General features: G+C 32.5%; 2 protein-coding genes across 2 annotated transcripts in view; one reads left to right on the forward strand and one right to left on the reverse strand.

The window, feature by feature from the left end:
• LOC107444681 (cell adhesion molecule Dscam1) overlaps nucleotides 1-6,773 on the forward strand; it is a 49,744-nt gene extending 42,971 nt beyond the window's left edge. Inside the window, exons 20-22 of the mRNA XM_071185244.1 lie at nucleotides 2,297-2,470; nucleotides 2,613-2,812; nucleotides 6,624-6,773. Of these exons, the coding sequence (XP_071041345.1) occupies nucleotides 2,297-2,470; nucleotides 2,613-2,812; nucleotides 6,624-6,701 (452 nt within the window). The 3' untranslated portion in view covers nucleotides 6,702-6,773. The remainder of the gene's footprint in view (nucleotides 1-2,296; nucleotides 2,471-2,612; nucleotides 2,813-6,623) is intronic.
• Nucleotides 1-25,993, reverse strand: part of LOC107449578 (muscle, skeletal receptor tyrosine protein kinase-like) — a 145,178-nt gene that overhangs the window by 110,233 nt on the left and 8,952 nt on the right. The gene's annotated exons all lie outside the window — the stretch shown is intronic.

Below are 25,993 nucleotides of genomic sequence, written 5' to 3' on the forward strand. Positions count from 1 at the left end.
GTAGATATGCAACAAAGATCATTTTTCTGAGTTTTTTTTATTCGATATTTCTTTTCTGATGAAATCATAAGTAAATTATTTATTTTGAACGAATTTAAATAATTTTTAGATCGTTTCCAGAGAGTCTTTTTTTTTTAATTTTTTTTTTGTAGGTATAAATAAGAAAATGTAAAAAAGAAGAAAAAAAATTAAAATTTGAGTCGGTTTTTATAGAAAAAAAGTGTAACTTGTTTACTAAATTTATTCATTTCATCTGTATTTTTTGTAAGTCTGATGAAATAATAAATAAATTATTTATTTTTGAAAATATTTAAATAATGTTATAGTTTTCAAAGAATTTTTTTTTTTTGAAAGTATAAATAAGAAAATCTTGAAAAAGAATTTTTTAAAAATGTGACTATTTCCTTATAGGAAAATTGCAACTAGTTTAGTCCATATTGACATGATTATAAATTATGTCCATGCATAAACGTTCTGAGTAGCTTCCTTTCTATCGTTTGCAGAGAACAAAGTTTTTTTCATGTAAAAAAGAAAATGAAAAAAAAATGGTTTTTAGAAAATGTATTTTTTAAATATGAGTAGGTTTTGAAAAAGAATTAATATAAAATAAAGAAAGGAAAAATACAAATGAAAAATACAAATATTTTTTTAATTAAGATAATCAAGATATTATTACATTAGTATGAATTTTAGCATGATATTATTTAAAACTAAGCATAAGTTGTTTCTTCTTAATCAAAAAAAATTTTTTTTTAAGAAAACAAGAAGGGTTACATTCTTTTTACTACATAAGTTCCGAATATTCATATGGAAACGAACGAAGAATAACTCTAAACATTGTTTAATTTTATTTGAATTAACTATTAAATGCATTAATTTTCTTACTAACTTAGTACGTATAGGCCATTGCTGTTGTCCAAGCACTGTAGAAATATCATGCAGTTTTGGCATCGGTGCTAGGAAATTGCTTAACTTTTTATAGAGAGATTGTTTTTATTTGATTTTTGCAATCGAGATTGATTTATAATAAGAAACTCATTTGATTTGAATCTCATTTGATTTTTTAAGTGGGAAGGTTGGTGGAATGGGTGGATATTTTACCTTTTGTAAAGAATTGAACATAAACTTGAATTTATAACTATAAACAAATTCGATTGAAAAATGATGAAGAGAAAATTGCTCCCCAATGTTGGCGTCTCTTGACTTAACACCAACCTTTACTGTTGCCCACATTTATGCATACAAAGCTCTTCATTGGTATTAATATTTTGTACCTTCTAAAGCTATCAGCAGATGGCCACACCAGTCACAGGTGGGAAAATAACTTACCATCAACATATAAAATTAATGAAGCGAGATTAACCTTTTCAAGGATTCCCACGGCTATTGTGTCCCGAAACTTTTCCGAGGACTAATCGGAAGTAAGGGAGTTAAATCTTTAGTATATATTTTTTTTTATCTTATTATTTTTTTCATCTTCAATTAATAAGTTAATAACGAGTAATATAATAATAAAGCTCAAATTTTTGTTTACATTCCATTTCTTTGTTTGTGTAACATAAATAAAGTTTTCCATAATACTCGTTGAAACTCACTAGGTTTCTTAATTGTATCAGATTTAACTTTTCGATATTTAAAATTGCAGCCATACTCTAGTATTGGCAAAGTAAACTTTTGTTCAAGTGATTCTCAACCATTGTGCCGCCAACTTTTAGAGGTGATATAGTAAAAATTATAATGCATTTTTCAATTATGAATAAAATTTAAATTAAAGAAGAGTGTATATATATATATCTGCGTGAACGTCTCTGACAATCTTAAAATGAGTGGAAAATTTATTGACTGTTAAAATTTCTAATTAAAAAAAAGAAAGCTAAATATTAACTTACTAAAGGAAATAAAAGCTAACGGTTATAATAAGCTCTACAATTAAAAGTTATCAAAAAGAATTAAGAAATAATAAGTAACAAAAAAATCAAGCTAACAATTAATAATTAGCAAAAAAACAAGTTAACAAAGAAAATAACAATGTAAAAAAAAACTAACAATTAATAACTAGCAAAAAAAGGAAAACTGTTAATAACAATTCCCACTGTGTATTATAGATAAATAAACAATTTTTAAACTTATTTTTTAATGTGTGTGCCGTCAAATTTCGAAATCGTTAAAAGTGTGCTGTGATAAAATAAAAAAAAAGATGAGAATGACCGTTTTATTCTAATCTTTCAACTAGTAGCTATTCTAGTTTGCTTCATTTGATGACGTATAAGAGACACCCAATTTCTTTTCTTATTAGCAGAAAACAACAAGATTTTTTCGTCCCGTGAAGATAATGATGATGATCAGCCGATGATGCTGGACATGTCACTGATGATCCCCGTGGCAGCCTCTCTCCTGGCGGTGACAGTTGTCATCATTGCTGTCTGCATTTGGATCTTGAAAGCAAAATCCAGAAGAGACCTGGAAAGAGGTCAGAACATGTTTCATTCCTTCTTCACTTAAAAGAAGAATGAATTATTTTTCATTTAATAGTTATAGCTGTTTGTAATAGCTATATTCATTTTAAATCACCCTGTATATTAAAATGTAACCTTTTATTATTTCTGTCACAGCCATTCAAGAGGATAAGCGGTTCATCTATGCAGCTGCAGCCACCCAGCGGTACGTGGACATCGACAAGACTCGTTCCCTGCCGGCCTATCACGATCCCGCTCTCTTGCACTATCCCACCCCCTATGCCACAGTGCCCATGGGAGAGGAACTTCTCATAGAGGAACCCAATCAAGAAATGAAAGCTTTCCTCGCGACGCAGGTAATTGCTTCTCAAACATGCTTAAAATATCCGAATGATCGTTTCATGCTTTCTCAAAGAAATCACGTGGTGTTATCTTCAGTACACAAAACAGTCATGTTAATCAGCCATTAACAACAACAAAGCTGATAAAACTTAATTATAAAGATATAATCGTTATTTATTTTTTCAAATAGATGAATTTGTACTTAACGTAATATTTTCTGTAATATTTAAACTTTTAATTGATGAACAATGAAAGTGACTACTTATTATTTTTTAATCGTGTTATGATCTGGTCCTGCTTAAGGTAAGATTATAATGACATTTAAATGATGATTAAATCAATGTGGTAACGGAAACTTTCTATCGAGGTCAAATTTTCTAATTATGCAACAGAAAATAATTTTATTTTATGTATCATCTTACTTGTTTTTATATTTCCTGTTATTTTACACTTTATGTTACGAGCATCGCTTTCTTTTCCGTCTCGAGAAGCTGGAAAATGAATAAGAGAATAGTGGCATTTTATGGAAACACAATTTCATGTTCAAATTTGCTAAATTTATTGTGCCCACACAGCAGCATTTTCTTCTTTTTTGTTGTTGAATATCCAGAAAAAGAACTGAATGGATTCCTACAGATAAATATTTGAGAAAGAGAGAGTTAAATTAACTTTCCATTATTTACTGTAGTTGTTGTCAGGGTGTGTGATTGTTCTTGTTTTCTGATTCCGCCTTCAATAGCCAAGAATTCGACTTCTGCCACACCCATACGTCACACCCGTTTATAGGGCCGACCCATTCATTCATCCACGGATTTTAGTTTTGATCTGAACCAGGGAACAATCCATCTCCAATTCAGTATCCCCCAGAGATATTGATTTGTTATGGGAACATGGAGGACTTAGTGACCCGATAGATTTAACTTGCATCAGTCACCAGCTACTACACGGGGAGTCTCCTGCTAGATTCGAACTTCCGTTCTTACGAACGTGAGTCCTGCGCCCTGCCAACCAGGTTATCCCGGCCTCCATTACCTACTAGCACATACATTCAAGCGAATAATCGAATAATTTCGACATTTGAAAAGATAGGGATGGTTTCAAGGCAGGCATTCGGTTTACGAGGGCAAGTTCTTGTTTCTAAATTAAACTTACCAACTAAGTAATTGAGATTGTAAAGCTATACCGAGTATTTTATGGCCGCTTTTATTGTGAAAACGTCCTGGCAATATGCATTGAGCTTCTCTTTAGATTAAATTATAGTATTATAGAATAAATTCTCCTGAATTATAGTTATTAAAGGATTGCTGCTGGTTTGTGTTGCATTGCGATGATTGTTTTGTGTATGCATAGATTTGCATAGACAACTATTTCATGCACAAAGTCATGTAAGCTGTATTCAAATTAGTAAGCCTGTTTGGCTATCACAATTATCAAATATAAGTTCTGAGCTCTCCTAATATGTTATGAAGAATATGCACTCAGCAGGGTCTTTACATCTGAGTAGGTTTGAGCAGTGATAGCGTTCGCCTTCCAATGAGGTGTCCCGGGTTCAAATCCCAGCAATGGCTGGTTGTAATAAATTCCGCATCTTGCTCGCACCTATCACAGTATTGACATAAAATATTCTCAGTGGTAGACGGATCATGGGTTAGAATACCCTTACAATCTGGCTAACCATGTGAGGTTCTCGTGGTTTTCCCCTCTATGTAATGCAAATGCGGGTTAGTTCCTCCAATAAGTCCACCAAGAAGGCAAATCTGTCTTATTGTTGTATTCCGGAGTTCCCGTGTCATCTGGATCGGGTTCAAAATTGCATGGCTGTAGAATTGAACATTAGTAGTAAAACCTCTATATTGGGTCGGCTGTTCAACGACGGTCATAAAATAAAAAAAATCTTAATAGGTTTATCCCAATAAAACAATAACAACAATATCCAATTAATTCCTAACAATACTTGACAAAACAAGTTCTTAACAATACCCAATTAAGGAAAATATAACGCACTTTTAGTTTCTTTTTGAGCTCGGGGGCAAATTTAATCGTTCCAAAATGTATATATTCAACTAGAAAACGATAACTATTTAAACTATTTATTCTTTTCAATTCAAAAACGATAACTATTTAAAGTTAGGAGGCATCATTCATTTCAACTTCCTACTAGTGTAAATTCTTTTGCACCGCTTTACAGATTCCGTCAGAATCCTAGCACGCTTCATTCCAAAGTCAAAATTTTTGATGGTTTTCCATTGATGGACTTACGTAATCCTGATGGTAACCGTCAATAATTCCATCATGAACCATTTTATTTTTTAATAGTAACCATCATATGTAACCATCACGCCAATGTAGCAATTCGGAGTGATTTGATATGGTCTAACATAAGAGTAGCAACTTGTTGTGATGGTTTGTTCAGATTGAACCGTCAGAAATTTTCTTTATAGTTTCTTAGAAATCAAATGTTCTAACGATTATGAACAATTTCTGACTGATTTATTATGATCCAACATTAAAAAAATTGTCTTCATGGTATATTCCTGAGAACTAATAAGTATTCCTACTAAATCATCATGGGACTGTATCGTAGAAACCAACCATCACGGACCATGGTTTCTTGGTTCATGAGAATCAAACTTCTCTTGATGGTTAACCATCATATTTTTAAAGTAGCATTTTCCATCATGGAATGATGGAAGTTTCTTGGCTTTTAAAAAACCATGAACTCGTAATGGAAAATGCTGGACAATGGTGACCATCATGAATCTCACTGAAATCAAAATAAACCATCGAAAATTTTTGATGGGACAATCAAGAATTTTGAATTGGGTATGTTATTCTTGATATATAAGAATGGTAGTACTCCGTTTAAAATAAAGTTCTAAAAATGTGTATCATATGACTGCTGAGAAACTTTTAATTTAAAAACATTTCACACAAAATTGAATTTTGATTTATACATATTTCATTTACTTATGTGACATTCGTGTACATTTAGTTTATATTAGTTTATACATTTCAGCACAACTTGGAAATTACCTATGAAACAAATCATTCCCAAAATAAATAACGTTTCATGAATTCTAAATTTCAGTGTCTGGGGAGACTCCTTTAATCTATCATCAACTGTTTTTCCCTTAAATTAAGTATGTAAGAATAAAAGTAGTAATAATTAAGACATAGATGTAGGTTTGAAAGATGAGCAATTTCTTTCAATATAAGAATGTGGGCTGCCCTAAAAACGTATCAATACTGGGAAGTTAAGACACAACGAGAGACAGTTTCGTCTTTCTTTAACCTAAATTATGAAACCTCATTAAAATTAAATTACAGCTCAGCATTTGTTATGAGTTAATAAATCAGCATCCCTGAAACTAAAATAATTCGAAATTTACTTATTTATACGAATAATTTGATTTTAACTTCTCATTTCTGCTCAGGTTATGTCCTTACTTTGTTACCAATGCAAGAATAGAAATAGGTATTTTAGGTAATATGTAGTTTGTCTACGGAAAGAACTCCCCTCATCACACTATCTAAAACCGCCTGCTGTTATGGAAACTAGAAATAGTGCATTTTAAAAAGGGGAGCTTCATCCTCCCCTGACTCTCTTTTTTTCGCCAAAACGAGCCAAACCCTGTCTTAAATAATGACAAATACTTGAAATGGTTAAGCCTCGTAGCCATAGTCACTGCCACTACTCCAGACGAACGGTGGGAGTTTTTCAAATAGACAAACTATAGATGATGGTGCGTAAGCTATTTATTTTAAACAGCTAGGAAGAAACTTTTTTAACATTGCGATAATCTTATTTCCTTCTTTCTTTTGTAGAATATGATGGATCGACCTCTACCTAACCCAGGAGGGACGAAGCAAAGAGACTCTCACATCTACGACAGTCCACACTGAGGTTCGTTCACTACAACATTGAAACAAGAATGTCCCTTTTCAGTGCCTCAATGAGTTATGCAAAAACAAAAATCCGTCTGTTTGCTTCCTGTTTTATGAATTATGAAGTCATTGCTCCTTGACACGCGATGGCACATGGTGGTTTCTACAGTCTAAACGACACTTGCCGGATAAATTATCTCGGGATCTTCCCAAGTCAGTAGCAAAGGTGTTAAAGAACTATTCGTGTTCAAGATGTCAGACGCATGACTAGTACACTATCCGGCCAAAAGAATCCTGATACCCAGTGGTATAGACTTAAAGCGCCCTGTTGTTGTTGTAGTTCATTAACGTCGTACTAGAGCTGCACAATGGGCTATTAGCGAATGTCTGGGAAACATCCCTGAGGATGATCCGAAAACATACCATCGCAATTTTTGATCCTCTGCAGAGGAGATATTTCCCCCAATTCAGTAGCCCGATGACTTGCACGCGAAGTCGAGCCCTTTACGGTAGAACAGTTTTACGAGGACCCATACCGCACACCTCAGCCCCTAAGCTGACTAATCCAAGTGGTCACCCACACTAACCGCAACCAGTGATGCTTGACTTCAGTGATCTGCTGGGAACCGTGTCTTAACGATCAATCCACTGCGGGACCTTAGAGCGCCCTGAGTCACAGGATGTTGGTGACCCCCATTTGCATCGATGACTGCCTTCTGGGAAGACTCTACAATAGTTTTTGATAGGACTCTCATCACAGCTGTGTATGCAGTGAGGATTTGTGCTCTAATTCCTCCCAAAGGTGTTATATGTAATAGGGGCTCTGAGAAGGACAGTTTTTGAACACCCATTTCATCAAAGCACGTCTGTGCAACCCTTTATGTGTGAATGATGGAAGAGAAATGTGCCGATATATTGCCATAGAGCAGCACTCTCCACATACATCTTAGAGTTCATGTGTCCAACCACAAGGAACTAACTAACTTAAGCCAAACCACGAGAAACACCCCCTCCCAACACCATTCTACTTCCATCACCATAACCGAGTGTCCGGATACTTTTGGACAAATAATGTGCAAGAATTTTATTTACACGTGTGGTGTAATGCTACGGACCATTGAAATATCACGAAAACAAATTGAAAACATCCTAAATTGCACTCAGAATGATAGTTTCTCGAAAATGCCAGATGATTCTTATCGTCATGCGCGGAGCAGTCTTATTGTTCATTAAAATGGCATGAAAATAAGTAGAAAGATAGTGCCTCTTACATTCTAATTGGACGTAAATCTATTAATCCTTATCCGCTTTTACGAATCTCTCTCGGCCATGTGATGTATCCCCTCGAATCACGCCGTTTAGAATGTAGGAAGGCAGAAACACGGTTTGTGCTTAAGATAGTGTGTAAGAGAGTCACAAAAATGGTGCGTGGAAAAATGTCTTCTGGTATTTGAGTTCTACCTTCCTTATTTGTCAGTCCTTTTCTCCCTGTCCATTGTAGAAGGATATCCCAAAGCCATGTGTGTTTTAAGTCAGGCTCGAGTCGTTTTGAATGTAGAAACCATACTGAGTATAGGGTAAAGAACGTGTGACTTCAACGTGTAAAATTGTTGTGATAAAGCCTTAAAGTTTGTGTGCTCGATTATCATCACAAGATGTGCTTTAAATAACTTAGAACTGCCATTGAGAACGCGCTGCATTGTGGGACACATTCATTCCGGAAACGGAATGACATTGAAGTGTAGTGATATTCGTTTATTGCTGTTGTAAATTAAAAATCATTTAAAATTTAGCTGAGATAATATTAACTTATAATCCAAATCAAAATTTTTGATGGTTTTCCGTTGATGTACCAACATAATCTGGATTGAATGGCAACCATCCATCATGAACCATTATATTTTTTGATGGGAACCAACATAAGTAACCATCTCCTCAATGTAGAAATTCGGACTGCTTCATGATTTTCCAACATAAAAAAACACTACTTGTTTTGATGGTATATTTTTGAGAACCAAAACCATCATGATTATGTCTAGTTGGAATCATCACGGATTGTTGGTTCATGAAAGTCAAACTTCTCTCGATGGTTAACCATCATATTATTAAAGTAGCATTTTCTATCATGGAATGATGGAGGTTTGTTGTCATATCAAAAACCATGAACACGCAATGGAAAATGCTGAATGATGGTGACCATCAAATGATGTTGGATCATCAGAAATGGCACTGAAACCTACATAAACTATTAAAATTAATTTTTCGATGGGACCATCAAGAATTTTGGCTTGAATTTTATGTTTTAGCCATTTTTATATCATATCATAAAAGACTGCAAATCATCCCACTTACCATAGGGAGAAATACACTAAAAACGGCTAAAAATAAAAGAACTTTTATTATAGCAACTTTTAATATTTCTATAGGTAATTTCTGTTTGTTTTTGAATACTTGTATTAAGAATGTATGTATATAGTTCTTCATATTACGATCCGACCTTATAAGACTTTTTTTTTGTTACTCTACAGAGAGATAGGATTTACTTTTGTTAAATAGAAAGGTAATTAAAACTAAATGACTTGCAATATTACATTCATGCAAATCATTTTTATTGTAATATTACAAAATATTACGTTATAATATTATATTTTATGATATTCTTAATACAATACTGCAAGTCATTATATTACATGTTACATGTACGCAATATTGAGATAATGAAATTGATAAAAATTCATACTAACGTTTAATTTGTTTTGTACCATAAGCAGTTAAATAACTTTTTAAAGGGGTCACTGTCAATTGTTATTGCTGCATTGCTTAAAAAATATTTTTGAAATGAGGCTCACCATTATAATCTTTAGGTGTTTTACTGGACAAAGCATCCTTAAAATTATTTTAATGTATTTCTTTTTTTTAATAAGCCACGAAAAATGAATTCTAATTTTACACCAGTATGGTAAATGACTGTGCATAGTTACTGCTCTGTTGCATTGAATGGTTCAAGATCCTTAATAAAGTTTAATACGGATACTTTGTATTATTTCGCAGAAAAAAATAGCTCAGTTTTTTTTCCAATGTTTTGCTTCTTAAGTTTTTAAACGTTGTTATTTTTTTGATAACAGGCGAAATAACAAAAAGAAACTAAAAAAAATCAAAGCATGTTAACAGAATATGTTGCATATTAGGAGATAGCTTGTCTTGATGAAAATAATTAAAAGTTTCTTTTGCTCGCTTTTATTATAATCTGTATAAATTTCCAATCAAATGCCTTTGATAGATGGAATTTTCCTCAAATATGTTATTCAGGAAGTTATTACTAAAACCGCGTGTAAATGCTAATTTTTGGGAATGAATGCCGTCTAGAATTCCCCACACAGCAAAATATACAGTTCGCTGTTGTCAAAAATAATTTTCTATTTTTGAATGATTTTGTTTCTCCTTAATCCTATGAAATCAAGCCAAAATCTAATAATTTTGATACTACGAGAGTTTTATTTTAAAAACAGCAAAAATGTAAACATTCTTTGCTATCTAGACAAATAACTAACCGTTTCCGTCTAATTTTGTTTCCGGTGAATCAAACCGAAATGAGCAAGAATAGTATTTTAGAAGTTTAGCGGGTTTTTATGTATAAATTAAAATTTCTTTTACCTTTACCCAATTATTTGCCTGAAATGTTATCCAAGCAAACTATACATTGTTTCTTATTTATTTATACTCTGAATTAAATAAAGTTATACTGAAGCTAAAAGAACCATTTATTTAGAAACAATGAGGACTTTATGAATCATATTTTTTATTTGTCTTTTTACTTATAAAACTCTCATAATTTCGGAGCTATTGCTCCTATAAGCTTAATTTCAATTTCATTTAAATCTGCGCGATGCTAAAATTACACAACATTTCCCAGATAGCAATTCCCCAGACAACTAAGCATGTATCAATTAAAAATTGTTCTTTTTATATTTAAAGTCTTTATTACTTATTATCTATCAGACCAATTAACTGTTTTTCATCGTATTCTTACAGTATCAAAATAATACATTTAAAATCCTTCTCACTTATCCAATCTCTTATTTGAACCCCTTCAATAAATTCAAGATGACGACTGAAGCTTATGTCACGAGTGGAGACATTCATGAATTTAAAGTCTAAGCCGCCACTTTAAAAGCAATTTTAAGCTTTTTTCGTTCAACTATTGGCAGACCACCTTGCTATCATGAAGAATAAATATTGTTGAACAATCAAATCTAGATTTTTCCCCTGCATTTTTAATACTTTCTAACAATATTTTATTTCAAGATCTTTTCAGAAGAAGTGGACGCAAATGCTGGTTAGTTCCATCGAAAAGTCCTCCCCGAAATTAAATTTCTCCCAATCCTTGATCCAGGAGTTCCCTTGTCTTCTGCATCTGGTTTAAAATTACAGGACTTCGAAGTTGAACATGATTTGTCGTGAACCCAAAATTGGTTCGACTGTTCAACGATGGTGATAAATATAAATATTAAACTACTGGCATAGCATATGATGAAAAACAGATATTAATGAAAAATCGAATCTAAATTTTTCCCCTGCATTTTTGATGCTTTCTAATAAATTTTTATTTCACGATCTTTTCAGTAAAAGTGAACATCGCAGACGCTTCATTTCTGGCTGTTTTACTTGCCTTTGTCATTTACATTAACAGGTCTTGTTTTCGTTAACTGGTAAGAAAACAATACCAGTAATATAACTGGAATTGTTATATTACTGGTATTGTTTTCTCTTCCACTAACTCCATTATTGTTACTACTGTGTGAATGGCATCTTAAAAACCAAATCCTAAATTCGATCTCGAAAGTTTGTTTAAAAGCTTTGTTCATCTTGATTGGATTTTTATTTTAGCACAAAAATAGACCATTGGAAAATTCAATTGAAGAATAAAGTGTCTATTAACGAACAGTTTCGCATGTTTAAATATCAAGAATTATAAAAACTTTTGAACCTAAGATAAACAAATAAGTACACTAGGTGTGTTTGTACATATACCCTGTATAAAGTTGTTACAAATCGGCATATTCTGTGCACGCGTACTATGTTAGCTGATTTGCAATGTTTGTAAAGATTCTTGATAATAAAATGTTCTTCATAAAATAATAGTCTTCAGTTACAAATTACATTACTCAAAATAGTAGTTTTCACATTCACCCAAATTCTGAATTTTTCAGTTTTTCAGAACCTTAAAAATGTTGACGCAATGTGCTATTCATGATTTAATTATTTTTTTATAATGAATGCAGAAATATACATAAGCATTGTTCTACGATTCATTTTATGCTATTTTTTGGAAAGTGTGAAAGTTTTTATTAACTTTTTATAAATATGTTACTTCTAATATTAGATAAATCTTGAAAAGATTAGAACCCAGAAATCATGTAACCTCACAGCAACCTTGTGTCAGAAGTTTCTTTTTACAGTGTCGCGAAAATGTTTACACTAAAACCGTTATTTCAATAGAGCAAAAATGTTGAAATTTCAAACCCTTCATCCAAAAAGAATTAAAGATTACTTTTAAAGCCTTTTTAAAAAGTATTGAGTCCCGCAGTGGACTGATCGTTAAGACACGGTTCCCAGCAGATCACCGAAGTCAAGCATCACTGGCTACGGTCAGTGTGCGGGTGGGTGACCACTTGGATCAGTCTACGAAGGGCCGAGGGTGTGCGGTATTGGTCCTCGTTAAACTGTGCTACCGTAAAGTGCTCGACTTCGCGCAGGTTGTCGGGCTACCGAAGTGGGAGTGCCATCCCCTCCGCAGAGGATCAAAATTGTGATGGCATGTCTTCGGATCATCCTCAGGGATGTTTCCCAGACCGTCGCCAATAGCCCATTGTGCAGCTCTAGTGCGACGTAAATTGACAACAACAACAATTAAAAAGAATTGTCACTTAGGCGAAAAAAGGGCAAATGGTAAACCTTTTTACTATAGTTGACATGATGAGGTAAACAGAAATACAAAGTGAAAAGATTTTTCAAGGGGACGAAATAATGCAAATATAAACATTTTGTGAAAAAATATTAAAAAAATCGTATGCAAAAAACTTCATTCAAGGAAAAGCAAATAATGTAACAAAATACTTTTTTTTATTGTTTTCTAATGTCCTGCAAAACTACATTATGCGAAAAAATTATTTTAAGGTTTTCACGTAATCACCAATTGGATTTAAAAAATAAGCAAAAAGAATTTCTTGTCGATGGAATTTTTTTACTGGACACAGTTCAGATTGCATGTTTAAGAGAATGGACGCAGCTAAAAATGCGTATTCATGAGAATGGACACATAAATGGGATGTAAAAGAAAGATAATTTTTTACAGAACTAAATGCTATAACGAGTTATAAATGAGAGTTATAAAACTAATAATGACAGAGGCGTACAGAATCACGGAAAAGTGAAGTCACACTAGCGAGAGGATCAATTTACATTGTCGATTAAAATTTCATGATAAGGTGGATTTTAGCATAATTACAGCGTATAAAACGTCGAAGCTATAAAATTTCATTGAACTGAATAACACATCAGTCAATCAATTAGCAAAAATTATTTTTTTTTACATAAATTTGAAATCATCGAAATATAAATTGAAAAACAAAAAGTTTGATCAAAAACATTTTTGTGACTGTCAAACGTGTGAAAATATTCGCAATATAAAGAAATATTTGACTATTTATGCTTTATGATGTAATTACAGTTCTTAGTAACTGAATTAGATTTAATACCTGTAAACTTAAAATAGGATATTATGAAATTAGATGCAGAAAAGAAACATTTTAAAAATAGGATATGAAAGCTTGTCCTTGAATAATGGTCAGATTATATTTTATGTCAGTATGAAGAGTGATGATATATTGACATAAAATATATCCTGGTGGAGTGATTATATGAGTTTTGTTGTAAAAGGTTCAGAACTCATTGAAGAGAACTCTATACCGAGGACGAAACTTTTCATTTCAAAATCACTTAAACTGGCATTTAAAAGTTTTGGGGAAAAGTACCCGAGTCAAATTTTTTATGGTTTTTCATTGATGGACTTACGTAATCTTGGTGATAACCTTCAATAATTCCATTATTAACCATTATATTTTCTGATGGTAACTAACATAGTAACCATCATCTCAATGTAGGAATTCGGACTGATTTATAACGGTCCAACATAAAAAAAACCGGATTGTTTGAATAGTGTGTTACTGAGAATCAACAAGAATTCTCATTAAACCACCATGGAAATGTATAGTTGGAACCATCATGGATCATCATGAATTGTTTGTTCATAAGAGTCAAACTTCTCTTTGATGGTTAACCATCATAGTATTAAAGTAACATTTTCCATCATGGAATGATAGAAGTTTGTTTGCATATAAAAAAATCATGAACACATAATGGAAAATATTGGATGATGGTGACCACCAAATGATGTTGGACCATCATGAATCACTCTGAAACCAGCATAAACCATCAAAATATTTTGATGTTATCATCAAGAATTTTGAGTTGGCTTACCCAACTCAAAATTCTTGCAGCAAAATTCCAGCAATCAAACTTAGTGAGAACGATGAAGTTTCATATGCAGAAAAAAAGGTTGTTTAAATATCAAAATTCAAATGAATTACGGTAGGATTACTTCTTCACTCCGTAATCCTTTTTCATCCTGTAGTAATTTATTTCCATTTTCAAAAAAAAATAATAAAAAAAAAATAAATAAAAAAACTTAAAAAAAAACTTTTATTTTGGAAAGAAAAACTTTTGCCGTATTTGAAATTTTATGGTTTGCTTTGAGTTTGCTTGAACTCACTTTGTCTACATTTCTAATTACTTATGTAGGTGAAAGAGAATTTGTGATAAAGGATTTTTCCCGCGGTATAGCGTCCACTGATGATGTAGCTCCCGCTGATGAAAAAACAAGGTACTCTGATAACTTTTCTCTGTTTTGAATAGCAGAAATACGTACTTCTGTAGGCTAATGATATAGCTCAGGGGGATAGATAATGAGATGAAAAGAGTTCGAATCTCAGCGATGACTGCTTGATACAAATTCCACACCTGGCTTGCACTGACTACAGTGCTGACATAAAATATCCTCAGTGGTAGATAAATCACGGGTCCCCTTTCCGTCAGGTTGGGAGGATTTCGTGGTTTTCCTCTCCATGTAACGCAAATGCCAGTTGGTTCCATCAAAACGTCCCCTACGAAGGTAAAATTTCTCCCAATGTTTGATACACGAGTTCCGCAATTTTCAAAATTACAAAGCTATGGAGTTGTACGTTAGTAGTCGTCGTAAAATAAAATAAAATAATGTGGAGTGACTGGAAACAAGTTCATTAGTTCAGTCTGGAAAACGACTCCTTCGGAAAGAAGAGATGTTGCTCTTCCTCTGACAATTTTCTGAATGAGGACCACTGTTCGAGGAGCCGCTATAAAGGAATGAATACTATAGATGAACAATGAGAAAACATAAAATATTTGTGTGAAACTCTGTGCTCTGAAAAATCCCTGTAAAAACTCTGACAAAAAGAGTAAATATTTTTAGCTTTGGAAAAACAGAATTTTAGCATGTTTAAAGAAAGATTTTGCTACTTTTGAATTATGTTTATAATTTGAAAACATTTTTGATCGTCACACTAGAGCTGTACAATGGGCTATTGGCGACGGTCTGCAAAACATCCCTGACGATGATCCGAAGACATACCATCGCTATTTTTGATCCTCTGCTGAGGGGTTGACGGTTTTAATTTAAGTAGTTGTACTTTATTTTACATTGCACTAGAACTGCATATCTCTATTGGCGACTTTCTGAGGAACATCCCTGAGAACAATCTGCACACTTTCCATTACAATTTTTATCCTCGGCAGAGAAAATGGTAGCCCATCAACCTGTGCACGAAGTCGATCACTTCATGGTACTAAGGCTGTTTTTTAAGTAAGGATCGTTTAAAAAAAAAACCGAAGAAAATTTTCATGAAGAAAAATTATTTTTTGATTCAACATACGTTTCTCGTTTTTTTTTCTGTTTTTTTTTAAATCGTTGCTAAGTTTGGTTAAACACTTATCATACCTTACAACTAGATTTAGAACACCCTCTTCATATTAACTAACGCCTGCTCCGACTGTCACGACTTTTTTCACTTCTTCGTCTTCGTTGCCACCAGAATGATCTTTGAAACATCGGAAAATATAAAAAAAAATCACTTAGCTCAAGGTCTGGGTTATATTGAGGAGTGCTCCAAAACTTCCCATCCAAAAACTCGGGACTGCGCTGTGAAGAGAGTCATTGTCATAGAGTTGCAAAATTTCCCGTCACAATGAGAAGGAGTTTTGTTGCTGTCAGTGAATGTATGCAGCTGACAGGTGTTTTGCAGACTAAGAATGCATCAATAACCATACTTCATATGATTTGTTAAACTTGAACACGTTAAAGACACAGAACTGACCACATAGGTTGCCTACACAGCTGTAACTAAGCACAGTTGTTCTCAAGGAATGCCAGGACGCTACGCAAGCATTCATTGCGACGAAAGCGTCACATATTAGTGTACACAACAAAACTGTCCTTACTTTAAAAACAGACCACCTAGAATAGTTTAAGGAAGACCTACACCGCCATCCCTTTGCAGGTTGATCAAAGTGGTCACCCACCTGCTCACTCACCTGTCATCGGTGATCTACCAGAAACCGTATCTTGCGGACTTACAATTCTTATTACCTTTATGTTCCTTTTTTTTTCTTGTTTAGCTGCATCAACTCATTTTTAATGACCAATAATCTTTATTAAGGCCTACAAAATTGTTTAGGGATAAAGGAACTGGCCTTGTTTGAGAAAGGTTCTGGGTTCGAATCCCGAGCAAGGCACGGATGTCCCTTCATTCTCTGTACTTTCTGTTCCTACTGTGGGAGCAACGTTGACCCACCTCTTAGGGTAGCCCTGAAAGAGTGACCAAAAAATCTGCCCTGTAAATGCCTGAATTGACGAAATGCTAACACAAGTAGGCATTGGAAATATAAAAAAAAAATCTTTATCAGGTAGAAAAAATAATGAAACTTAAACTTAATTATTTTGAAATCATTTTTTTTATCATTTAGAAAAAGAAATAACGAGTAATGAATAGTAGCAATTCTGACATTGAAATATTTAAATTATACACTCTAATATTTTCAATTGAAACGCAACGTACAAAGAGAAAAAACAAAAGAAGAAAAACACGGATTACTTTTGATCTAATGATCGGATCTTCACGTACTAAAACTCAATATTAATGGTTTGAGAGGGTGATCTCAAATATGTTAATGAATCAATGCAGACGGTATTTTGAATTAACTCAGACAAATAAAGAAAGGCTCTTGGTCGAAAAAAACAAACCTTTTTTCGACCAAGAAAAAATTCTGAATTTCGGACCTTCAAACTATAGTGAGTGGCCAGAATTCGTGAAATCCCGATAAAGTTTTTACATCATATTTAAGTATCTAATTTTACATGGGAAAGTACGAAATTTATACGAAATCGGTTGAATAGTTTCTGAGAAATCGAATTTTACGCAAGTCGTATACTTAAAACTTGATTTCTCAGGAACTCTTCAACCGATTTTGATCGAATTTTGTATTTTGCCACGCAAAATATCATAATTTAAAGTTATATAAAAAATGTGCATCCCACAATCTAAATTTTTTTTTCGGCTATTACGAAGTAAAATAGTAAATATTTACTGAAATTTATTTTTTGCATTGAATTATCTTTGGACATGCAAATTTCATAATTTTAAGCAGAAGTTTTTTAATTTGTCTAAAAAAGTGTTCGCGATACGGCGAGAGATGCAAAAAGTAAAATTAACATTAAAGAGTTCAAACTTGGGATGGCTCTCCTCAACAAACTATGGTGACCCTACTTCCCACATAGCGGCTTATATTCTGAGGGTCAGAAATTCGAATCCGTTGCAAAAACAAACAAAAAAAATTTATTCAGAGAAAGTATGTTTTTGTGTCTGATTTCGTTACTTAAAATATCTTCTGCGCTTATTAATTAGCATATTTGAAGTGATCGCCTCAAACCATTCAGATTAATGAGTCATATCATTAAATTAAAAGTTATTCACAGTGGTCCTTTTTTGCGCACTTAACATTTTAATCTAAGACAAAACGCGCCCATTGACAAGTAAGTTGTTTTTTTAATTGAGGAGAGGGAATCAGTAAAGCAGACTTAGACCTGTTTTCGAAAACAAATACCGTCCTAATGAAAGACAGTGTAGATATTTGTTTTCGGCAGCAGTGCAGGACTCACAACATCCTACGATAAAATATGATTCCAAAAGGATTTCTACATTTGTGGATTATGCTCCTTGGAATATGCTTTGCAAAGAAAACTGGTAAACATTTGTTTTTTCTTCGAAAAATTATAGATTTGAATAACTGAAACGAAATGATATACACTCGATAACGCGAAATCGGCGGAACTCTGATATTTATTTCATGTTAACCGAATTTTGTTTTATCCGATACATTATGAAAACAATTTATTACGTACTATTAACGTATGTTATGTACTACATTAATGTATGCAAACAATTCTATTATGAATTAAACAAAGTAAAGTGCACGTTAAATCTGTCGAGTCACAAAGACCTCCATGTTCCCACAGCAAATCATACCTCTGGGGTACTGATCAAAGAGTTTCCTTGTCTTCTGGATGGGTTCAAAATTACGAAGCTACGGAGTTGAACATTAGTAGTGTTTGGGTCGGCTGTTCAACGACGGATATAAAAATTTTAAAAGAAAAAACTCGGTTATGTGTTATATTTTAACATGCTATAATATCATACCTAATTATTTGTTATCTCATCTGTGTCCACTTTCCTTTTCATGTTAGTCCCGCAGTGTTAAGACACGGTTCCCAGAAGATCACTGGCTACGGTCCGTGTGCGGGTGGGTGACCACTTGGATCAGTCTGCGTAGGGACCGAGGGTGTGCGGTATGGGTCCTCGTTAAATTGTGCCTACCGTATAGAGCTCGACTTCGCGCGCAGGTCGTCGGGCTACCGAAGCGGGGGTGCCATCCCCTCCGCAGAGGTTCAAAATTGTGATGGCACGTCTTCGGATCATCCTCCGGGATGTTTCCCAGACCGTCGCCAATAGCCCATTGTGCAGCTCTAGTGCGACGTAAATTAACAACAACAAAAAATCATTTCATGTTAAGTAATAATCAGCTTCAAAATTTCAAGTTAAACATTTTATTTATTTTATTTTATAACCGTCGTTGACCCAATTTTGGGTTTACGACAACTAATGTTCAACTCCGTAGACCAGTAATTTTGAAGCAATCCAGAAGACAAGGAAACTCCTCGATCAGTACCCCCAGAGGTATGATTTGTTACGGGAACATGGAAGACTTTGTGACTCTACAGATTTAACGCGCATGAGTCTCCATTTACTACACGGGCCAGATGGGATCGAACCCACTACCTCTTTTAAATGGGGCCCAGTGCCCTACCCACCAGGCCCATTCATGTTAAACATTGTAAAATACAACAATATTTTATTCCTGACTCGCGGGACCAAAGGTGCGTTTCATGTATTTCACCTTAGACGGTTTTGCTTTAATGAAGTTCAAGTGTATTAGAAATTGATGAATTATTGATAAAGAATTTACAAATAAATGATAAAGAATAATTATTGATAAAAGAATTTTATTAACTTATAACTATTTAAGGAATAACTGAGCTAAAACATAAATATTTGAAGAAAAAAATGATCGTGGTCGAAAAATATGAAAAATTTGATGATAAACTTAAATTCACAATAGTTATTCAACAGAGAGGATTTTTCTTAAAATTATAGTAATTCTCGAAATTCGGTTTTAAATTTTTAAAAAATAATAAATTTAAAGCTATTCAATTTCAAACACAATTTTATTTGATACACAAATATTGTTTGTTGTTACGGTGTTGAACGTCATTATATTGCAATCCAAATTTATAAACGCACCCACAACTCTTTGGCTGATCGTTTGATGCCTTGAATTTCGCGTTACATTTCAGTTGCAGTAGTAAATGGGCACTTTACCCTTGCATCGGCATAACTTTCATAAATCTACCTGTAACTGTACCTGTAAACGAAAGCGTGTTAAATATTCTATCAAATTAGTTAGAAAGCATATCCATGCATTTCTGTAGTATGCCTTAAANATATACGCATGAGTCTCCATTCACTCTTCGGCCAGATGGGATCGAACCCACTGCCTCTTTTAAATGGGCCCAGTGCCCTACCTACCAGGCCCATGTTAAACATTGTAAAATACAACAATAATTTATTCCTGACTCGCGGGACCAAAGATGCGTTTCATGTATTTCACCTTAGACGGTTTTGCTTTAATGAAGTTCAAGGGTATTAGATATTGATGAATTATTGATAAAAGAATTTTATTAACTAATAACTATTTAAGGAATAACTGAGCTGAAACATAAATATTTGAAGAAAAAAATGATCGTGGTCGAAAAATATGAAAAATTTGATTCACAATAGTTATTCAACAGAGACGATTTTTCTTAAAATTATAGTAATTCTCGAAATTCGGTTTTAAATTTTTTAAAAATAATAAATTTAAAGCTATTCAATTTTAAACACAATTTTATTTGATACACAAATATTGTGTGTTGTTACGGTGTTGAACTTCATTATATTGCAATCCAAATTTATAAACGCACCCACATCTCTTTGGCTGATCGTTTGATGCCTTGAATTTCGCGTTACATTTCAGTTGCAGTTGTAAATGGGTATTTTACCCTTGCATAGGCATAACTTTCATAAATCTACCTGTAACTGTACCTGTAAACGAAAGCGTGTTAAATATTCTATCAAATCAGTTAGAAAGTATATCCATGCATTTCTGTAGTATGTCTTAAATTGTTTAGAGTATTCGTGAATGTAAAGGTGGATGAATCTAAGTTGTTCGAAATCCTATCGTTGGAAAACAATTTTAAACACGAACTTTCGAATTCACTAAGTAGAATTTTTGTATTTAAATAATAATGTTTCCTTCAGAAAAGAAAGCAAAAATTAGTTAAAATGAATTCCGTGACGTGCCGCTGAACATCAGTTTTTATTTTTCTAAATTCACTCGCGGCGTTATATGTTTAGAGTATAATGCTTCTGCATTTTTAAAATAGCAAATTTGCCGCTGTACATCATTTTTGATTTTTCTGGATTCACTCGCGGCGTTATATGTTTAGAGTAGAATGTTTCTGCATTTTTAAAATAGCAAATATTCCAGAATCTTTTAACAAAGAGCAGATAAAAATCATACTTAATTGTATAAGAGTTATGCACACTAAAAAGTTGAAAATTGAACATCGTGTGTTGGTTTGGAAAATAATTGCAGTTTCGCTTTTTTTACTTACGTACTGTTATGCATCAGCCACAAGCAGCCATAAAGGTAACGATACACTCCAATTTTAAACTCTTTTAAAGAAACTGACTTAAAGTAATCATTGTTATAACAATTATTAACAAGCAATTATTTATTTATTTCTCTTACTTTAGTGGATATTGTTAATAGGATTATGATGGAAATCTTAAAAAATAAATAAATAACAATAAATCACATTTTTAATATGATCAGAAATATGAGCCATTATTAATCCATTAAGGATAATCTTGTACACAATTAGAAAATGTGTCTTTATATTTATATATTAATCAAATTTGTTTTATTTTCCAAATTATATATTTTTTAAATACTATATATATTCATGTAGTGCCTAACCTCTTTGTTGACATCGCAATAGTAGTGTCTTCAGTAAAATACAAATATTTGTAATTATTTATGTGATGCAAAAAAGAAACATTTTAAAAATAGGATATGAAAGCTTGTCCTTGAATAATGATCAGATTATATTTTATGTCAGTATGAAGAGTGATGATATATTGACATAAAATATATCCTGGTGGAGTGATTACATGAGTTTTGTTGTAAAAGGTTCAGAACTCATTGAAGAAAACTATACCGAGGACGAAACTTTTCATTTCAAAATCACTTAAACTGGCATTTAAAAGTTTTGGGGAAAAGTACCCGAGTCAAATTTTTTATGGTTTTTCATTGATGGACTTACATAATCTTGATGATAACCTTCAATAATTCCATTATTAACCATTATATTTTCAGATGGTAACTAACATAGTAACCATCATCTCAATGTAGGAATTCGGACTGATTTATAACGGTCCAACATAAAAAAAAACCGGTGTTACTGAGAATCAACAAGAATTCTCATTAAACCACCATGGAAATGTATAGTTGGAACCATCATGGATCATCATGAATTGTTTGTTCATAAGAGTCAAACTTCTCTTTGATGGTTAACCATCATAGTATTAAAGTAACATTTTCCATCATGGAATGATAGAAGTTTGTTTGCATATAAAAAAATCATGAACACATAATGGAAAATATTGGATGATGGTGACCACCAAATGATGTTGGACCATCATGAATCACTCTGAAACCAGCATAAACCATCAAAATATTTTGATGTTATTCTTTCGTAGAAAAGACAAAAAATTCTAATCTTTCACTTTTTACACGGTCACACTTTTAGATTCTAAAATGAAAGTAGTGAGAATTTTGAAACTGATTTGTTGCTAAGAGCAACATTATTTTAAACATAGTCTTTATTGGCTCAATGATACTTCTGAAGAAAACCTGTTAAGATAAAACTTGTTTTACTTGCGATTAGAGTTTTGATATTATTTTCCAGCCGAAGACATTTTAAAATTATAAATATTATAATAATTTCAGTTTAATGCGGCTGTTGAAGGCAACAGTATTAAAAGAAAGTCAAATTCCCATTTAAAAGTTAAATCAAAAATTACATTTATACGGCATGCTTAATGGGTTATAAAAGCGGACTTTTATTATCAACTAGTTTTATTCACTGTTTTTTCTAAGCATAAACGGATGTTTTTCATTAAAATTTTTTATTTTTTTTATAACCGTCGGTGAACAGCGGACCCAATATTTAAGTTTATGGCTACCAATGTTCAACGTCGTAACCTTGTTATTTTTGGACCCAGTCCAGAAGACAATGTAACTTCAGGATCAAGTATGTATTTGAAGAACCATAAACACCTCATCCGAATACTCCGACAGAATTGAACTTTAACCCATGATCTGCCCACCACTTAGAATATTTTACATCAGCACTGCGGTAGGTGTAAAAATTACGACTTAAAATCTAAGAAGTGACCCTATTCTTATTCGAGCGCACAATTTCAGAGTTATTTATTGACCAACCATCACTGAGTTTCGAACCTGGTTCACTTCAGTGAGAGGCTCTATTTCTCAATATTGATCCCTAGAAGGTAAGTGATACACGACTTAAATAAGTACGCTAACATATAATTTATGCACTTTAGTGCATCTTGCCAACCTCCCACTTTTTTTTAAGAAAGTTTGTGATATTTTTATTTCAACAATAATAATATTGAAGTTTGAAGATTATTAATCAATCTTCAAACTTCAATATTACTGTTTAAATAAATATGATTCGAAGATAGGATTGAAAATTGAATTTTGTCTTTTAAAAAATTTTGTGTTTGGGGGAAAAAATGGCAGAAGATTTTAATAAATTTAAAAGTCTTTAAACGGAATTGCTGTTTAGACTAATAAGAATAAACATTTGCATGTTTCAAAATATCTGCTATCACTAATGTGACATTGCGTCACTCATTTTTTTTAGATCTAAAATTATATAGTCCCTTTAATTAATTTGACAGTTATCACACTTTCCCTTATGGAAGTGGACTAGAATGTCGCTCCCCTCAAGTTCATTGAATAACAGGTGCTTCGGCTTTATTTGATGTTTCCTGTGAAAACTTTTACTTTTCCGCGTTTTCTTATTTATTAACCGTAACTATCTCAAATATTTAAACACTTTAACTTTTATTTTACCTTCCTACGCCTGTCTTAACCGTAACTTCTAATTTTTTCCTAACTGCAACTCGTTTTCCTATTCAAGCTGCTGACGTCACTTAACGCGCGCATTCGATTTTTGTCTTTTTCTGGATCCATTCTCCGTTAAATGAAGCGCGCTTTTTTCACCTTCCCCGTAAAACGGTTAGGAAGGATGGCGCGAATGAACATTCATCTGCTGTCTTCTTCAAAATAATTGTAATTAATCCAATCAACGTATCTTCCGTCGGAACAATGTGTCCAACAGATCACCACCTTCTTTCCTGAGACCTATTCTACATTCGCAATTCTTCAGCAGTATGCTGCTGTCACAACTGATGCAGATATTCGACTCGTTCTTTTTCAGCACTGGACTGAGAAGGTATTCCTTTTTCTTAAGTTTTCCTCTTCAAAATGTTTTTTGTTTGTTTTTTTGTTAAGACTGCCACAATTTTGGTTTTCTGAGTTCATTTGATTCTGATGATTCCTTCATGGTTGTTGCATTTTCTACAAACAGCAGTTTATAATTTATGCACTTTAGTGCATCTTGACAACCTCCCACCTTTTTTTAAGAAAGTTTGTGATATTTTTATTTCAACAATAATAATATTGAAGTTTGAAGATTATTAATTAATCTTCAAACTTCAATATTGCTGTTTAAATAAATATGATTCGAAGATAGAACTGTTTAAATAAATATGATTCGAAGATAAGATTGAAAATTGAATTTTGCCTTTTAAAAAATTTTGTGTTTGGGGGAAAAAATGGCAGAAGATTTTAATAAATTTAAAAGTCTTTAAACGGAATTGCTGTTTAGACTAATAAGAATAAATATTTTCATGTTTCAAAATATCTGCTATCACTAATGTGACATTGCGTCACTCATTTTTTTTAGATCTAAAATTATATAGTCCCTTTAATTAATTTGACAGTTATTACACTTTCCCTTATGGAAGTGGACTGGAATGTCGCTCTCCTCAAGTTCACAGGTGCTTCGGCTTTATTTGATGTTTCCTGTGAAAACTTTTACTTTTCCGCGTTTTCTTATTTATTAACCGTAACTATCTCAAATATTTAAACACTTTAACTTTTATTTTACCTTCCTACGCCTGTCTTAACCGTAACTTCTAATTTTTTCCTAACTGCAACTCGTTTTCCTATTCAAGCTGCTGACGTCACTTAACGCNTTAAGACAGGTCATATTCATGATTAGTACAACCATAGGGTACATTCTATACTTGCATATATTACATATTTGCATTTAATTTAATTATGACAAGTAATATTCAGTATTAGTCCAGGTATAGTTTATATTATATACTTGCATTTCAATTTCATACTTAGTCCAGTTGTAGTTAATAATATATGCTTGCATAAAAGTGCTTATATTGTATACTTGCATTGCAATTTAATTATGACAAGTTAGATTCATCATTAGTCCAGCTATAGTTTATATTATATACTACCTTATATTTGCATTTAATTTAATTAAGACAGGTCATATTCATGATTAGTACAACTATAGGGTACATTCTATACTTGCATATATTACATATTTGCATTTAATTTAATTATGACAAGTAATATTCAGCATTAGTCCAGCTATAGTTTATATTATATACTTGCATTTCAATTTCATACTTAGTTCAGCTGTAGTTAATAATATATGCTTGCATATAAGTGCTTATATTGTATACTTGCATTTCAATTTAATTATGACAAGTTATATTCATCATGTTTCCAGCTATAGTTTATATTATATATTTGCTTATATTATACATTTGCATTTAAATTTAATTAAGACAAGTAATATTCATTAGTCCAGCTATAGTTCATATTATAGACTTGAATATATTATATACTTGCATATATTATATACTTGCATTTCAATAAAAAATTATAGAAAGTTATACTCATTATTAGTCCAGCTATATTTTATAATACATACTAGCCTAAACTTCCTTATTTTATACACTTGCATTTCTGTTAAATTATGACAAGTTATGTTCGTCATTAGTCCAGCAATAGTTTTTATTATATGCTTGCATATACTTGCATTATCATTAGTCCAGCTTTTGTTAATATTATATACTTTCTAATATTTGCTTTAATTTATTTATTTCAAGTTATGCTCATCATTAGACCAGCTATAGTTTATATTATATACTTACATATATTTATTATACTTGCATGCATTATATACTTGCATACATTATATACTTTCATACATTATATACTTGCATACATTATATACTTGCATACGTTATATACTTGCATACGTTATATACTTGCATATGTTATATACTTGCATATGTTATATACTTGCATACGTTATATACTTG

The sequence above is a fragment of the Parasteatoda tepidariorum genome, chromosome 9, assembly GCF_043381705.1.
Source record: "Parasteatoda tepidariorum isolate YZ-2023 chromosome 9, CAS_Ptep_4.0, whole genome shotgun sequence".
In the NCBI taxonomy this organism is placed as follows: Eukaryota; Metazoa; Arthropoda; class Arachnida; order Araneae; family Theridiidae; genus Parasteatoda; species Parasteatoda tepidariorum.